Source organism: Hyperolius riggenbachi, chromosome 1 (genome assembly GCF_040937935.1).
Source record: "Hyperolius riggenbachi isolate aHypRig1 chromosome 1, aHypRig1.pri, whole genome shotgun sequence".
Lineage (NCBI taxonomy): Eukaryota > Metazoa > Chordata > Amphibia > Anura > Hyperoliidae > Hyperolius > Hyperolius riggenbachi.
Genome location: NC_090646.1, coordinates 451,121,867 through 451,141,207, shown reverse-complemented (window position 1 = coordinate 451,141,207; position 19,341 = coordinate 451,121,867). Strand labels below are relative to the sequence as shown.

The following is a 19,341-nucleotide window of genomic DNA, read 5'->3' as shown; positions in this document are numbered from 1 at the left end:
AGTGCGCCTCCTTCATCGCACTCCCTTAGCAGGGAGAGTGATGTAGCATTGTAGCATGCACAGTTACAAGTCTACACAAACTGCAACTGTGCAGAGCGCTCCCAGCCACAGGAGCGTAATTGAGCAGGCGTGCGGCTGAGACAGCGCATGTGCCATAGTGCGCAACCCAGCCTTGGACCTTAAATAGGGTGACAGCAGAACAAAGGAGAACAAAGGAGGGGACCTGGAGGAGACAGAGGGACCTGAAAGACTATGAGGGGGGCTGGAAGAAGTCCTAGGTAAATAAAAGTCAACTGTTTTCCCTGTCTCAGGTGACAGTGTAGCTGTATTTGGTATAAAGCAATGGAAAGCACAGTTTTTTGGATGAAAGAAAATATTAACAGCAAACAATCACACATTTGGTTTGGAGCTAAATAATCATCCAATTTTGAAATGATTATTTCCTGGAAATGCATACCCATTATTGTTGCTGAGGCAATGTTCAGCTGTTTTCATAGCATTTATTCCTATTAATAAAGCACATTGTTGAATGTATTGTTGCACAGTGAGAAATGATTTGGGACTGCTGTGATTTTCCGCTGGTGTTCTGCAGACAGTCAGCGCTCCATTGATTATTTGCTGAAACCCCCAACCAGGCTCAAATCTCCATTATTTTTACATAGTCCTCTGCAGGTTTTTGTGGGTTATTTTCATTCTCAACATGCACATCACTTTTGGCATATAGAAAACAGTATGTTAATGTGGCTAATAATAAACAATTCTATGTCTTATAAAAAATAATATTTTGATTAAATTAAACTTGCCACATACAGATCAGAATGTACAACAAAAAAATAACAATTAAAAAATCTCTGTGTATTATTGTGTGTTCTTACTTGGTTCTGTTACATTTACAGTGTTGCACTAAACAATACTTAGTTTTTGGTTTACAAAACTGAATGCGGTTGATCACACCAGTGGTGGTGTAGCAGTAGGAGTACAGATGCTGTAGTGGCACCTGGGAAATTGAACTTAAATCAGTGTTCTGTGATCCAATTTAGATTGCAAAGTTATTATACACTAGTGTTGAAGCAGTTTTCATAGGCAGTGATAGGGAACTCCGTGCACGCCCAGACCTGTAACCCACTGCGTGCTCACCAGCGCCTGCACACTCAGACAGACAAGGACCCAGATCCAAGGGCTTTTATTAGGTAGGATAAAGTGATAGGCGGGGGCAGTGTGAAATGTGCACAGGAGCTGCAGTTTCAACACTGATGACCAGCGCAAAGAAAGCTGAAGCAAAAGGTGAGTTTGCCAGAGCAACCAATCAGGATCCTTGTTTTTATAACTGAGGAATTGCTGTGTCGTCCACAGCAGTAAGTGCTGCCGTTGGCCATGGTGAAGCATGGAATAAAACAACCCTATTCTTTACTGCGTCAAAATACACTTGGATGGAGTTTTTACACATTGTTATACCGAAGAGCCTGTAGTGTAGAGTCCCAGTGATGGGGAACCAGGGTGGTGGCAGTGATGAAAGTGTGCAAAATAGTGTCTTGTGTAATCAGGCCCTTACAGTTCTTATACTGCCCTGAAATTAATATTTATAAAACACAAATGTAAGGTTTCATTTTAAGAGAAAAAAAAACATACCTTTGGCCACTTTGGATTTAGAAGTCTTGCTTTGATGGCATCATCCAGAGCCTTTTCATATTGCTGAGTCTTCAGGAAGGCTGCAGATCTATTGCTGTACAATATACAGTTCTGAGGGTCAACCTGCAAAGTTTCACTATACAGCCCAATAGCCAGGTCAAAATCTCCATTTTTGCAAGCTTCGTTGCTCTGGTGCACTTTCTCTATAAATTCTTCCTTGCTGAGAATTGAGTTTTCCACCACACTCCCAGCAAAGGCTTTTGCTGAAATGGCTGATGGCTGTAATAAGAAAAAAAAAACGTTATTAGCAAAAAAAAAAACAAAAAAAAAAAATAAACAACAAAACACATTTTTTGTTTTGCTGTAGTTTTTTTCTTTTAAATATTTGGATTTTCAATGCCACAGATAAATACACAGTTGAGATACATACAGTACATGTGTCCTGCAATTCACACAAACATACCATGTTGCATAGCAAGGTAGGGAACACTGCTACTCTCTGTACTTCCTGTTGCACAGCAAGGTAGGGAACACTGCTACTTTCTCTGTACTTCCTGTTGCATAGCAAGGTAGGGAACACTGCGACTCCCTTTGTACTTCCTGTGTCAACCCTTCACCTCCTGTCTGCATAACGATCTGTGCTCCTCTCCTCTTCTAAGCTGCATTAAAGGGAACCAGAGACAAAACAAAGCTTAAAAATGAAAAAAAGATGTTATACATACCTGGGGCTTCCTCCAGCCCCATAAGCCTGGATCGCTCCCACGCAGCCGTCCTCCGCTGCCTCTATCGCCGGTAGCGGGTCCCCTCACTTCCGCCGGATGCGACCAGTCTTCCGCATGCACAGGGGCTCCCTCCGGCTGTGTACGCATGCGCCTGCACAGTACGGAGGGAGCGCACTGCGCTTGCGTCGACTGGTTCGACTGGCTGAAATGACGGGACCCGGTACCGGCGGAAAGAGGCAGCGGAGGACGGCGGCATGGGAGGGATCCAGGCTGATGGGGCCGGAGGAAGCTCCAGGTATGTATAAATCTCTAATGTTTGTTGTCTCTGGTTCTCTTTAAGTGTAAAAGGGCCATAAGCATACAGATGCACAGACCCAGGGCTGTGGAGTCAGATTTGGAGTCAAGGAGTCGGAGCAATTTTGGGTACCTGTAGTCGGAGTCGGTGGTCTCAATAAACTGAGGAGTCGGAGTTGGATTGTTTTTGTACAAACTCCACAGTCCTGATAAGAATGAGACTAAGGAGTTGGAGTAGAGGAGTTGGAGCAATTTGGGGTACCTGGAGTCGGAGGTTTCATAAACCAAGGAGTCGGAGTTAGAGTTGGAGGATTTTTGTACTGGCCTAAGTGCCGTACTAATCCACAGGTTTTCCCAGGCCCTATGTCAATCAGGCACTCCTGAAATGAAATGGCTTGGCATTTTTCTCTGCTGAGAGAGAGAGGAGGCGGGGCCAGGCTCCGGAAGTCGGGTGATGCAGGGACTTCGGGACGGCATTGCGGGACAAGGCTTCTCGGGTAAATATAACTTTTTACATGCAGGCTGCCGGATTTTCTTATTTACTCTGGAGGCCCTTTTTAATGATTTATATACCGCTTAAATCTTCTGTGGCATACATAAAAATACAGACATTGGATCAGAATAGAAAGTTGTTAGACAACATAACAGTTACAGTAACAAATACATTGTGATTACGGAAACCAAATGTACAGCAATGTACAGGACACAAAAGGGAGAGAACCCAGCCCTTGTGAGATACATCTTACAAAATTCTGATTTTGAACATTATAGTCCATGTTCACTTTTCTCCTGAGTTTTCTCCAAGGAGATATTTTCATACCTTACCAATAAAAAGCCCTTTTAAGCCACCAGCAAGCACGAGAATGTTCAGAATAATTGTGACAGTACTTTTTCTACTACTTTTTGGTACTTTTGCAATTGCAGAGTGCTGAAAAGTTATTTTAACAGAAGATGAAAAATGATCTCCTAGGAGAAAACTAAGGAGAAGTGAATTGGGTTGGACCCTATGTCTTGTAATATACTTTATGCAAGCTATATTAAACAAGATACTTGTAGTACATACTGTACATTTTATGCAAGCTATCTTAAAGAAGGTACAGTACGTGTAATTCTAGATGGATTTCTACTACTCTACTACTGCAGACAGGCAGAAAGTGGAGAGAAAAAAAGAACACCACTAAAAGTCAATGTCCAACTTTCCAGACTGTCTTCCACCAGCAACAAATGAAAGCCAGTGCCTTCATTAGAAATAGGCAGAATACCAAAGGTGTATGTAATCACTGGTTACTCAAAACTACTACTTAACTTTAAATATAACCGCATAATAATATATTTTTCTGAAGGCAAGCAAAACAACCCAGGCAGACATAGCAGATTACTACTGACGTCTTGAAAAAGAATATATGCTGTTAATATTTTCCATAAATATACATTTTGCCATCTTTGTTTCATAGCATACTCATCTGCTGAAAAATATTCAATTAAACCTGAAGTGAACATAAACTTATGATATGACTATTTTTATGTGTTTTACTAAAGGTGAATATAACATAGAACTGAGTTTCATATATTTATCTTCAGTTTAATGCAAAACTGAAGCAAGGAAGATGCATCAGGTTAGATACTCAGCTATGTAGAGGGAAAGCTCAGGACCCCATAGAGCCTTCCTGGTCCTTCCTCCATCCCCTCGTTCCACTGATGTCCCCTGTTTAAATTATGCTCCTTCCGGACAGCTCACCTTATTGTTAATGGCCACCTTAATGCTCCTCTGCTGGGGCAAGATAGTGCATCATAGCAGACCTCAGAAAGGTAGGAGTGTGAGACAGCACTGGAATTATCCCTGGCCACAAGGACCGTAAGTTACAGAAAAGACACATAATCCAGGCTTATTTCCTAAACGAGGACACCTAAATAAGGGAAACTGCAGGTGATAAAAGGGGTGTGCCCAATAAAACAGCAAAATCAGTTAGCCCTTTGCACACTCTGGTAAAGATACTCATTGCAAACCAGCCAATCAGGAACCACTACTATCCCTAGAGCTAAGTTAAAAGCGAAGGTTTTAGTTTAAAAAAAAAATGCACTATTTTGCATAGTCAAGTACGCCACACAGAGGTGATTGGAGGCAGCCACCAAAAGTAGTAAATTGGAGTGTTTGCAGGAAATCAAAATATATTATTTTGCTATTTCCTGTTTGTAAAACCAGCACCCTGACCATCAACAAAAGAGCAACAAAAGTGCAACATACAGTGGGTATTTACACAAGTAGCATAGCATGTTACACACATTTTGCCACTTCCGTTATGTACATAATGTGCACGTTGCTGGTATATTATGCCATTTGCATTTACCTGAATAAATACTGGTAAAATTACTTTGCACTACCTGCACTTGCAGGTAGTGAATGATTGTTCTCAGAAACTGCTTCAGGTTTTCTCTTTGCACCGGTCTTAAAGAGGAACTCCAGTGAAAATAATGTAATAAAAAAAATTGCTTCATTTTTACAATAATTATGTATAAATTATTTAGTCAGTGTTTGCCCATTGTAAAATCTTTCCTCTCCCCGATTTACATTCTTACATTTGGCAGGTGATATCACTGGAAGCAGCTGCTGCTTGCTTTTTTTTAGCAGTTGGATACAGCTGTAAACAGCTATTTCCCACAATGCAACAAAGTTCAGATGGGAAACTGTCAGGACCATGGTCCTGACAGTTTCCTGTGGGAGGGGTTTCACCACAATATCAGCCATACAGAGCCCTCTGATGATCCGTTTGTGAAAAGGAATAGATTTCTCATCTAAAAGGGGGTATCAGATACTGATTGGGATGAAGTTCAATTCTTGGTTACGGTTTCTCTTTAAGCTACATACACACGTCCAACAAGGTGCACGACCAACACTACTACATGACCGACACCACAACACACTGTTTACACAACTTTTCCGTGCACCAACCAATTGAATAACAAACTCATGTACATACCGCGCACGGCATGGCCACATGCAAAACAAGTACCGGTACATCGCTCGGGCAAACCGCCTGTTATCAGTCTCTCATCTAGTTGTTTGCCACACGCACACACGCCTGATTGTCATCCAACAGACTAAAATCAGACAACAGGCAGTTTGGTTGAGCGTGTGTACGGGCCTTTAAAGAATCGCCCTTTTAGACAATCAGACAAGTCGAATAATCAAGATCAGATGTTTATTTAAATGACTGTAATTCTGAATTAGCTGTTGCAGACTCTCTTATTTTTAAACAAATGCAAACAGCTGAATGAGTAAACATATATTTTCTAATTTGATAATCCATAACATATGTTACAATACAATTAAACGCTTGTCAGCTTCTGTGATTGACAAGGTGAAATCTGAGCGTATCACAACTTCATTATGGTTGGAACGAAGATGTAAGATTAATCACGCTTTGTGATCTCAATGGAAATTTTAATGAATTAACTGAGATTATATAAGTGTAAAATTGATTGTGCAGCTGCAGAGATAATCCCCCACACTCCATAAAAAGATTTGTTTTTGGTTATACAACTGACGTTAGAGCTGCAAACAAATCCCATGTACTTTGGAACATTTATTACTAATTATTTTCACGCACTACTTTCCAAAAATGAAGGCTGCTAAATTCTTGCTTTAGCTGGGTGAGTGGAAAATTTTATTAAAGCCCAACTCACCCCAGAATTGAACAAGGCAAATTCTGAAAGCAATGGTGTTGATTAGTGTAAATTTTAAGCTTTACCTTTGGAAAGTAACTTTTCAAATGAAAAAAAAATCCCTTGTGAAACTGCATTCCTAAATCTGTGCACCTCTCCATCCAGATTACAGACAGCTAGAGCGCATTTCCTCTTTTGGAGTGATGAAGTCTTATACCTACGCCCTGTGAACTATTAAGTCCCATAGTGATGGTCATTTATAGGAGAACTCATAGAGAAGCATGTGAATTGTTTAATCAGCTGATAGATTTGCAAAGTTCTGATTTGCTGTGATCACATCCTGCTTTAGCACATGATCACGACTAGCAAATCAGAGACTTACACATCTATCACCTGACCAAACTGATCACATGCTTCTCCATGAGTTCTCCTAGACATGACTATCACTTAAGTTCCATCTTTATAGTCAGGCTCGGGCCACCCATGTTGCCAGTTGATGCCACTTCCTCAGGCGGTGTCAGGGTGAAATCACGCCTGCCTCCCTCCCCGGGCGCCGCTAGTTCACCTTCTTGAAACAAGCGTCGGCCACCTCAGGTACCAGGATCATGACCCACAGGCAGCACCACAGTGAAGAGAGGACGTAATTAGCCAGTACACATGCTGCTATGGTAACCGCTCTCCTTACTTCCTGTGGTGCTGCGGGTAACTGTTCCCCAGTATAGGTAAGGCAGGTAGGTTCCCCCAGTATATGGTAGTATGAGGCTGGAGATATTACCTTATCAGTCATGCCATTTAAAACTGCCCATATTCTGTTTTTCTGTGTTCGCCCCTTTCTAACCATATGACCTATTCATAGGTGTAGTGACTCGCTGGTAGAGATTCGGATGAGACACACAAGAAGGAACTCCAGCACTAAAGTGCATAATCTAACCTGCATGGATTTTGTTTCCTATATCTCATTGTTGTAACCCTTTGCACTCAAATGTATCAAGGTCACTTGAACAAGTAATTAATTTCTCCTATAGAATATTGCTCTCCAATAAATGTTAGTACATTTTTCTAAAATATTTTGCTGTAGTGCTTTACAGAAAAAAAAAAATCAAACTATTCCCATCACTCATTGGGGTTGGTTCACTAAGCTGCATAGCCCATATCCTATTAACTTTTAACTTTTCTCCTGAGTTTTCGCCAACGAGTTATTTTCAAGCCTTACTGTTTGTGGAATTCTCTCCGTGATCAGCGCACAAGACATGCGCTGACACTGCGGAAATCCTCCACAAGTGTGTAATTTGAGGGAACCCAGCAAAAGGTGCAATGCACCTGTACAGGGAAATTCCTGTCGGCAGGTGGAGTTGTGGAGTGCAGAGGAACAGCTCCTCTGCCCTGCCACAGACGCAAGACAGGAATTGCACGAAGGGAAGAAACGCAGGGCAAGATAGCCCTGAGGGAGAGAGAGCACAGGGACAGATTGTATGTGTGTGCACCAAACTAGTCGCCAACCCGCGACGGTGCATACACAACAGCAGATATGAAGTAGGAACGCAATCGCGAGAGAGGCGACTGCCAGAGGTGACACAAGGCTACAGCAAGGCAGAGCACGAGAGTAGCAAAGGCACAGCAAATCATACAATGAGTAGATAAGGAAAATAACAAACGCTAGCTAACCGCACTCATTCGCAACAGTGCACGCGTTTATGCGCGGTCTCCGCGTGTAAAGCACAACAGAGACAAGCACGCCTAACTAACCACCGACAGACAAACATGAAACAGAGGACGCGAGCACTTGCTTAACGGTTACCTCACCGAGCCTCCAGCAAGCGTTCGTAGCAGACAAGACAGATACACGAAAACAGGAATAAGTGAGAGATAGGATCCACAGCACTAGCGCAAGAGGCTAGTGCAATCCAGGAAGACAGAACAGAAGGATCCACAGCACTAGCGCAAGGCGAGTGCGATCCAAGTACAGCAAGAGAGTAGCAGACCAGAAGGATCCACAGCACTAGCGCAAGGCGAGTGCGATCCTGGCAAGACAGATCAGATGAGATAGCTGGTAGCAACCGCTGCTCCAGCTATACTCCAAGAACAAAGATCAGAACGACTTCCTGTCGACCACCGCTGGGACAGGACAATCGCAACAGACAAACAAAACAGATATGCAATCCTAACTGCACTAGGGAACCTGCCTAGTGCAGTCCCAGGAATTACTCTAGATTAATCTTCAAACAATGAGCAAGGCTGACACTCAGGAGTGTTCCACAGGACTAACTCTTATGACCAGCCCAGATCTGTGATATCACATGGTATATATATAGAGCAAGCCTACAAAGGATGTGGCTAGGCAATCTACATGACAAACGTATGCAAATTCCTCAGCAGCAAGCTGCACAACTGACAAAAGGTCTCTCTTCCAGAGACATGCAGAATGCAGACCTGAACAGTGGTCAAAAGGCTGCCTGCCTGCGCAGGCAGCCGAGCGGATCCTCACACTTACCAATAAAAATAAGCTTAGTATTACCTTTCTAGCTACTTTTAGTACTTTTGAATTGCTAAGTGAGAAAAAGTTATTATTAGATAAGTTGAAAAATTATCTCCTGGGAGAAAACAAAGTTATTTGGATAAGGGCCATTGTCCCTCAGCTGGGCTCACAATCTAATTTTCCTTTCGTATTCTAGAGACAATTTTTGGGAAAGCCAGTTATCACATGAGTATGGTTTTGGGCTGTGAGAAGAAATACACACAAACATAGGGAAAACATGCAAACATTATGTAGATTGTGCCCTGGCTGAGATCTAAACTTGTACTTAAAGTGGTCTGAAACTCTGACATAACATTCAATAAACATGTGTTTTCCTACTTTTTATTACCCATACAGTTACCATATTTGCTTTTGTGCACAAGTAATATTGTCCATTTACAAATTACAAGTTCCATAAGTACAGTTTATCTGCTCTGAAAGCTGCCCCTGTGTTTTTGTTCAAGCTGCTTTTTATTAAATATTACAATCTGCTAGTGAGCTGTACTGAACTGTGTTCATTCTTGAAGCAGAGAGAGCTGGTTTTCAGTTGTTACACACAATGTAACAACATCAGAATGCAAACAAAAATAATGTTATCCCCTCTGTGGATGCGGATCTTAAAGAGAATCTGTATTGTTAAAATCGCACAAAAGTAAACATAGCAGTGTGTTAGGGGACATCTCCTATTCCCCTCTGTCACAATTTCGCAGCTCCCCGCCGCATTAAAAGTGGTTAAAAACAGTTTTAAAAAGTTTGTTTGTAAACAAACAAAATGGCCACCAAAACAGGAAGTAGGTTGATGTACAGTATGTCCACACATAGAAAATACATCCATACACAAGCAGGCTGTATACACCCTTCCTTTTGAATCTCAAGAGATCATTGTGTGTTTCTTTCCCCCCTGCATCTCTCATGCACTGAAGTTTCAGGCTGCTGTTTTCTTCCTGCAAACAGCTCTGCCTGTATCTGAATTTCCTCAGTATTTGAAAGCCCATCCAGCTCAGAGGACGATTTATCCAGCTTGTAAAAGATAAGAGAGAAGAGAGAAGCTGCTCTAATCTAAATAACACACAGGCAGTGTGCATAGAGGGGCCTGGAAGGGGGGGTTCATAGCAGAACCACAACACTGAAGAACTTGGCAGCCTTCCAGACACAGGCTGACAAGTCTGACAGGGAAAAGATACATTGATTTATTACAGAGACTGTGATAGTACAAAGCGCTGCAGTAAGCCAGAACACATTAGAATAGCTTTTGGAACTTGTAGGATGATAAAAAACAGGATGCAATTTTTGTTACGGAGTCTCTTTAAAGAGAACCCGAGGTGGGTTTGAAAAATATTATCTGCATATAGAGGCTGGATCTGCCTATACAGCGCAGCCTCTGTTGCTATCCCAAACCCCCCCTAAGGTCCCCCTGCACTCTGCAATCCCTCATAAATCACAGCCACGCTGCTGACAAACAGCTTGTCAGAGCTGGCTGTGTTTATCTCTATAGTGTCAGTCTGCTGCTCTCCCCGCCTCCTGCAGAACTCCAGTCCCCGCCTGCATCCCTTCCCTCCCTGCTGATTGGAGGGCAGGGACAGGGTCAGGGACTGGAGCTATGCAGGAGGCGGGGGAGCAGCTGAGACTGACACTACAGATGTAAACACAGCCTCGCAGCACGGCTGTGATTTATGAGGGATTGCAGAGTGCAGGGGGATCTTAGTGGGGTTTGGGATAGCAACAGAGGCTGGGCTGTATAGGCAGATCCAGCCTCTGTATGCAGAAAACATTTTTTAAACACACCTCGGGTTATCTTTAAGCCGAAGGGGCTTTCCAATGCAGAGCAAACTGCTGTGTTTTAACTGTTTGAATGCTGTTCTGCTATAAAAAAAATTGTGATAGTAGGTTTAAAACTGTAAGGAATCTTTTAGAGCAAAGAAGAAATGCTGAGTTTCAGACCACTTTAAACGTAGAAAGGCAAGAGTGATTTTAGACCACGCTGTCCTAAATTTAATGGAGTATGGATGTGGCCTCAGTAAACAGGGGTCACTTACGCAATTCATGGAGGATACAGCATTAAATGCATTAAAATGACTTACTATACGTAAGTGACTAGCTACAGTAGCTAGAAAACTATAAATGTAGTAAGGGAGAAAAGAGTATTTTTGGCATTAGCTTTATCCTTCAAGAAGAATTACGTCTGTACATTGTGCTCATGACTCAATGCTAACTTTTTGGCACAAACCCCTCTTATTTTATTATCTAACAGCTGCACCTCTTGCTTACTCTCTGCACCTGGGAATTGTAATGTTAATTACACCATATTTGTGATGAGGACTGGTCTGTTTATGCACTTTAAATCTACTGCCCTTTTGCACTGCAAATCTATAGGTAATTTATTAATATCTTCTTGAAAAGTATTTCCTCTATGATGAATAAAGAATAACAGAATCTAACCTGCTTTATTGATCTTATCAGCATAAATCACTGGGTGGTTTTTTTTGCCTCTAAATTTACATTCCTGTCACCATATTTTATTTTTTCTATATGATCTCTGTTTGTCAATGCAGTGCAGATCTTGTGCTTTACTATCCCTAGCTGTGATTGCAATGCAATTTTAAAGCACAGCTCTCTGTTAGGCCTGGGACTCACTAGGAGCACTTTTCTGAGCATTTTGTGATTTGAAAAGTTCTTGCTAATGTAATGCTATGGGTGTGATTCCACTTGAGTGATGTGGTTTTATAAAAATGCCCCATAACATTGCATTAGCAAGAGCTTTTTCAAATCACTAGCGCTTAGAAAAGGCTTCTAGTGGGTTTGATGACTTAGTTGCATTTAAAGCATGACAAAAAAAATATTTTTAACTGTGTAGAAAGTGGTTATCACCCTCTTTGGATTTTATTGCTGTCCTGTGTCCTCAATGTTGACAATTTACACTACTTACTATACATGAAGAAATTGAGGACATGTTTTAAAGGATTGAGTCAGCATCAAAAATTCTTAGTTATATACATAGTGTTTTGGATTTGCAAATCTCTCTATCCCCTGATTGTTTGCTGTTTTATATGCTCCCTATCCAAATTAAAAGGTTCAAGAAACAGCTTCTGCAACACATTTTAGCAGCAGCAAGACTCACTACTTCTAAACGTCGGAAGTCACCTATTGCACCTACTGATGCTGACTGGTAGGTTAAAATGATTCATATTAGGTCAATGGAAGCTATTGTACAAGAATCACACAGTAGATTGGTAAACCACCAAAATACTTTTGTGGTCTATTTTTATGGAATAAAGCTCACTTCCCACTCACGACAGATCCATTGGGTACAGAGCAGAATGGACAGTTCAGTGTCTGCTCCACTCTGTTTTCTTGTCCCGTTCACATATGGGGCGATTGCGTTAGCACCATAGGTGGCTATAGGCAACGCATCCACTTGTTTGGAAAAACTGAGCAGGTTGGGACTTTATCTTCCGTTTTTTTTGTTTGTTTTGTTGTTCCACAAGTAAAAGTGGACCCTATTTTTACCAATCACATGTGCTTCCTTCGTTGCTCGGAGTTGCAGAAAAAATGGGTACGTTTTTGCAGCAACTGGGAACCGATCCTGAGAGGAAGGTAAAACCTTGACACTTGAATGAAGTCTAGATGTTAAAGTGTGGTCTGGAAATTGAACAGGGGTCCATCAGGAGATATAAAAAGAGATGATGACTAAACATATCCCAAAGATGCAAGGTTACATTTTCCTTCTTGTTCTCTCTTCTTTCTTTTTCGCTCATCTTCCCTTCTTTTGTTTTTTTTTTCCTATGTTGATTTTTAAATGTTTTAAGGCTAGTGAAAATGGTATTGGAGAGTGATCCCTTTTGTAGATACTGTTGTTACTGACAGTCCTACTCCTAGGCCCCTGCCCAGTTTCCCATGTAGCAACAGGTAGTGGGGCATGAATAGTAACAGATAGTGGGGGACAATTAGTTACATGTGGTAGATGATGAGTAGTGACAGCGGTGAGCAAGTAGTGGTAGGCGAAAGGTGATGAATAGAGATAGTGGCATAAATGTAGTGGCAGGCAGAGGGTGAAAAGTAGTGGCTAATGTGTAGCGACAGGTAGTGTGTGAAGACTAGTGACATATAGTGGCAGACAAATAGCAGCATTCAGAAGGCAACAAGATATGACAGATAGTGGTGGACAAGTAGTGACAGTGGCAGACAAGTAGTAGCATGAAGAAGTTGACTATTAGTGACATATAGTGGCAGACAAGTAGCAGCAGGCAGAAGGTGACAAGTAATAGTAAGTCATAGTTCAATGGCAAAACGTCATGCAGGTCCAGATGCATCAAAAAGGGCCCAAAGCAGGATACTGCCACAACCATGTTTCACAAATGGGATAAGGTTCTTATGCTGGAATGGAGTTTATATTTATCCAAATGTAATGTTCCCTAGTTAAGCCAAAAAGTTGTATTTTGGCTTCATCTGTCCACAGAACATTCTTCCAGTATCCTGCTGGTCCACTAATGTGAGAAAGGCCGTCGGTTGCTTAGAAGTTACTCTGGATTCCACTGTAACCTTTCGGACTATTACTGTACATGGTTTTTAGTTGTGATGGTCAACCACTTTTGGGCTGGGTAACAGTGGTGTTGAATTTCTTCCAATATACACAATCTGTCTGATTGTTGATTGGTGGAGTTCAAACTCTTTAGAGATGAGATGGTCTTGTAACCTTTTGCATCTTCATGAGCAGCAACCTTTGTCTGTGGTTCTCTGCAATTTCCTTTGTTTGGGCCATCATATACATGAGTGGGCTCCAGATATGTTGAAGTCACTTCATTCCACAGAACAGAGGTGGATTGCATTACTTGGTGAGGGCACCAACACTCATTGTGTACCGAGCTCTCTATGAACATTGTTCTATCAGAATAAAAGACATTCCTTTAGAGAAACCAATGAATAGTACAATTAAAGGCTAAATGTTGCCATTCTGATTTCATAAGGGCCTGAGCCCACTGCTGCATTTTAAAAACGCATACAACCGCATGCAGTTTTAAAGCGTTTTTGAAAGGTGTTTTAAGCCATTTTAATGCGTTTTTGTGTGTTTTTAACGCATTAAAACGCTTCAAACGTGTTTCAAAACCACTTGAAAAATGCATGCGTTTTAAAACCGCAGCAGTGGGCTCAGGCCCTAATCCAGACCAACTAGTCACAAATTATTTTCAGTGCTCTGATTGGATGATGTGAATGCACAAAACCAAAACCGCCTTATACATGGTACCAAGGACAACACTTGCCCAGATTGGGTGGAGGCTCACCAACTGACAGCAGAAATACATAACAGTATGGAATGAGCTAATTCTAAGCCCTCCTGAAAATGTATGCTTTCTATCTAGTGGCAGAACAACCCTGTTTATAGAAAGAGAATATGCCCTTTTTTACATTTCAAATATTTTATTGGTTTTAATAAAAAAAGGAACAGAGCAGACTGGTGTATATAGCACACACAGAAAACAAGAACTAAAGATATAGCTAAAAGATTTTCACAGCTTCTCCAATGGTTCAGTGCTATAATAAGGACATGCCACATTTCGATATTCATCTTTGTTGCTTTGTGTATGGGTATGTCCTTCTGCAATGAATCCTTGAGAATTTTACGTCTATAGGCACCCTAGGTATACTGGAGTTCATTTAAATAGCATTAACATCTTCTGTTGTGCCGTACAACTTTTGTTGTCTTGTCACTTAACCGTCCCTCAGAGGGGCTCACAATCTAATCCCTAACATAGTAATATGTCTAGATCATGTAGTGTATGTATTGTAGTCTAGGTCCAATTTTTTTAGGGGAAGCTAATTAACTTATCTGTATTTTTTGGGGTGATGTGGGAGGAAACCAGAATGCTCAGAGGAACCCCACGCAGACACAGGGAGAACATACAAACTCCTAGCAGATAGTGCCCTGCCTGAGATTCAAAGCGGAGATCCAGCACTGCAAGGCGAGAGTGCTTACCACCACGCCACCGCGCTGCCATATTGTTCTTTTTGGGCCATTTTGCAACTGCACAAATCTCAGCATGAAGTTGCACTTGACATAAATTCAAAATAAAAGCAAAAACATAACAAGACTATCATCTTTCGGAATAGATTCTGCATGTTTGCAAGAAGAGATCACCATGAAGGCGTTCTTTCCCCTGAAGAATCCAGACTGAAAACATCATTTTCTAATGTTTTTACAGAGAAAACAGTCTTATCTGTATAAGTAGTTTACAAAAAGATATAATCAACTTTAAAATGTACTGCTAAAATAGATTAGAGGAATTTTGCTTCCATTGAGATTGCCACTAAATAGATACTTAAGCTTATCAGCTAATCTTGGTGTAATAACTTCACACACATGGGATGAAGAGAACATACATTTTATGGCTGTTATTAGATATGAGGATTACAATTTCCTATCTCTTAAATTGATTAGGTATATGTAGCTAGGCAATGGTTGTGATGGAAGGCTGTATTATACAGTGCTGATCGCCTTTTTCCTCCACTAGAAAAGCAATCTTTGATAGCCAATATCATCGTAATTCATAGATAAGATACAAATTGAAGGCTTTTTGGCATGAACAACTATGCTATTATTACTCATTTTAGGCACTAAGGGCCTTTCACACTACATAATTAATGTATATGTAATTCACAGCAATTGCAGGTACCTCTTTGTAGGGCAGTACAGCACTTAGATAGTTGGTGCTGCCACAATCTTATTGGTTGCCTAGCAATGGTGATGCTAACACTGAGAAACCAAAGAGACAGAGGTTAGATTCAATGCTGCACAATAATATCAGTTGCACCTGAGAGAATAGGTTTGAGGCTGTGCCCATGACACCAGTCCCAAAATACTGATGATTTTTTTTCCTAAGAATTACTCATCTGTGGAGCTCAAGCCTATGGCCTAGGACAGTGATGGCTAACCTTGGCACTCCAGCTGTGGTGGAACTACAAGTCCCATGAGGCATTGCAATACTCTGACAGCTCTAAGCATAACTCGGGGAGGCAGAAGCATGATGGGATTTGCAGTTTTGTCACAGCTATAGTGCCAAGGTTAGCCATCACTGGCCTAGGCTGTCTCCAAACAAGTAGTAGTGTCAACTGGGGAGATATCCAGAGACATGTGAAAGTATGAGACGTAATACAGCTGAGAATAACTAATTATAAGCGGCAGGCCTAACCTTGTCCCTGGAAGTGTTTTGGAACTAAAACAAAATACAAGTCACCCAATTTTTTTAAATTATTGATTAAAATTACTTTTTCAAATTCCACAAATAAACTTTCCATACATGCCCATTTCTGGGGCAAGCAGGGTGGGGCTTTGCCCAGGGTGCAGTGTTAGGGGGCAATTGCAAAGTGTGTGCATAGGGGCATTTACATGAATTCACCGGACGTGATCCCGCACCACATTTGCTTTCTTATTCCTTGCATCACATCTCTCCATGGGGGGAAGAGGGGAGCGGGGAGTGCTGTTACCAGTGAGAGAGACGGGTTGCAACGAACCAGGAAGTAAATGTGGCGCGTGGATCCTGGCAGATGAGTTAGCGTAAATTATCCTGCTGCGGCATACACTCTGCTATCCTGGCAAGTGCCTAAAAGACACCCCACACACAAACCCAATGCCTAACCCTAACCTCCCCGCTAAGTTCTTAACATTAACCCCCATACCACCTAATGCTTAACCATAATCCCCCCTCCATCCCCTCCCCCCCCCCCCCCCCAGTAAGTGTCTAAAAATAATCTCAAAAACCTGGCACCCAAACAACTGATAGTTGTAACTGATCGTCTACAACCATTAATTACTATGTGGTAGCCGATCGGCTACTAACCACATCAGGTGCCCAAATCACCATTTGGGCACCCAATAATTCACACAGGCATCTATTAGATGCCTGCTGATCATAGCATCCGATTGACCTGATCCACAGTAAAAGGTATAGTAATACGTGTGTCATGCACTGACACATAAATAGGTCAGTGTATAGAAATCCCACAAAAATAAAAAAAAATAAAAAAAATAGACAACTGCATATCATCTAAACAACAATTAGACACCATGTTCTAAAGCAACAGGCACTTCTCTAAATTAACATCATTAGACATGTTCAAATGTAATACCAGGCCCCCATGACAGACTTCAATAACGTCAATTGCATAGTCTGTTTAACAGCTGCAACAGTTATCAAATGCTGAGTTATGTTGTATCAAAAGTGCAGTGCAGCCAAATTAAGATCTGGGATAAAAAAGCTAATTTATTCCTTCTGCACACATGTAATAGGTGTCTCTCATGTCCCTTCCAGAGCTTTTTCTTGTTCTTTAACAATAAGTGCTCATAATATATTTTAAGCCCAAATACATCTTATAGTATGCCAGAGAACATCCACTCCTACATAACTTGCCAAGTGTCACATCACTGAAACATTTATGGACACTTTTGAAGAAAAAATAACTTAGCTATTTTTACATTATTCTAGGGGCTTAATTTACTAACAATGCAGGATCACTCAACATGTTTATCCCCAGCAAAGCTGCAAAAATGATCTTTATTGAATTTGCTAAAATACATTAAAGAGCTTGAAAACTCATTTATGTAACTACAAACTAATTAAAATAAAGGGGTTACGTTTTATAGTTTTACTTCAAAAAAGGTTGAACATGAAATGCCTATTGCTGCTCATTTTAGCTGAGGATGAAAAAAAGAGTATATGACAGCTACAGTAAGTAGAGGCCTTGTGGCCACAGATATGCAGACTTCAGAGACATTAGTTCATCCTGAAGCCTGTAAGCACATACTTAGCTTTGGGGCGCCTCCTTTTTCTAGGCTACATAATCGAGCAGATACTTTTTTTTTTTTTTTTTACTAAACTACAAATGTTAAGGCACACAAACAATATTGTAGGGTCCACAAAGGGTCCACCAAAGGGTCTAAATGAGGATTTCAAGTTTTCTAGCTTCGTGTGATTCCTTCACAGAGTCCTAGAATGTTATCCATGTTTACATATATTTGCATTCGCATGATATCAACAGAAATTAATGTACATCCATTTTTTATATGTTCCTTCCGTTTCAGTTTTCACGCTGTATATTTCTACACCAGCCCTCATATCTCATTTGGGGGTTGACTCACTAAGACAAATAGCATGCCTTATCAGAGTTGGCATGCCTTATCAGAGTTAACACACATTGTCGGACATAACACGCCTTATCAGAGTAGCATAGCGAGCGCTACAAACTTATGCCTGCTAATTGGCAATGACGATCGTCCTACCCTGAGCCCCTGCGGGTCCAATCACTTTAAAGGACATTATCCCCACACGTTGACTGGCCCAATAGGCTGCCTGTCAAGTTTCCTGTCAGGTGACACATTCATTGAAGTATGCCAGAGCTAAAATCTATGAACTATTGACCTTTTTATGTCTTTCCTGCCCTCCAAAGCCATTTTCTGCTAGGAAAATGTTTTATAATTGGAATTTCTTTTCAGTGCGGGTCACACTGTAGTCACTTCCTGTCTGAGTCAGGACACTTACATACCTGATACTTAACTCTTTCAGGCAGAGAAAGAAAAAAAAGGAACACAGCCTAGTTATTTGTGTTTTAGACACTGTACATACCCATGTCTATCTCATCATGTCACAGGTCACCTCGGGTATCCTTTAATTTTGAAATTACCATATGACTAGTAAGCACATCAGCAATATTGTTGCATAAGTAAATGTATATGGCTGACGGTGTTAAGTGTGGTAAAAGGTTTGAAGAATAAACACGAGAACCCACAACCCATAGCAAATGGCACTTTGCCTTCAAGCAGCTCCCAGTGATCGCCATTCTGAAATAAAGCCAGAGGACTCTGCAGCCAGAAGACTCCAAACAAGATGATAGAAAATCCTACATCTTGTCTGCCATCTGTTCACAATCCCATAACCTCAAACAGATTTGTAATACTTCCAACTCCCTATTCCCCCCTCCACCTTACTCTCTGCATTTCAGATGAGGGTATTGTAACATTTTGTAAAGATAAAACTAACACGTCAGAAACAGCTTCTTACCACCTGTTCCCGTGATCTAGTTCCTTTTCACCTTATTCCATATCTTTCCTCTTGCTTTATACCACAAAACACTTGTTCTTGAGAAACCTTCTCTGGGTATTAACGCCATCCCAAAACTACTGGCCAATCACTCTAATTCCAACTCACTCAAATGTCATGTTCATTCAGACTTGGTGCAGTACCTTACTACTAACTCCCTGTGTTACCACCTCCTATCTGGTTTTCGCCCTAACTACTCCACTTAGATGGCCCTTATCAAAGTGACCAAAGAATTTTTAGCTACCAAATCTAAAGGTTACTATTCTATACTTTTTCTATTTGATATGACTGTTTTTGACAGTGAATCATCCCATCCTGTCTAGGCATGCAATGTCTCACTCTCTCTTGGCTTTTCTTTTCCCTTAGACCTGGTTCACACAGGTGTTTGAAAGAGATAAACCAGGGCTGCAGCAGTTATCGCTTGAGCTCA

General features: G+C 41.2%; 1 protein-coding gene across 1 annotated transcript in view; it reads right to left on the bottom strand.

The window, feature by feature from the left end:
* TTC28 (tetratricopeptide repeat domain 28) overlaps positions 1-19,341 on the bottom strand; it is a 954,491-nt gene that overhangs the window by 869,727 nt on the left and 65,423 nt on the right. Inside the window, exon 2 of the mRNA XM_068238742.1 lies at positions 1,630-1,908. Within this exon, the coding sequence (XP_068094843.1) occupies positions 1,630-1,908 (279 nt within the window). The remainder of the gene's footprint in view (positions 1-1,629; positions 1,909-19,341) is intronic.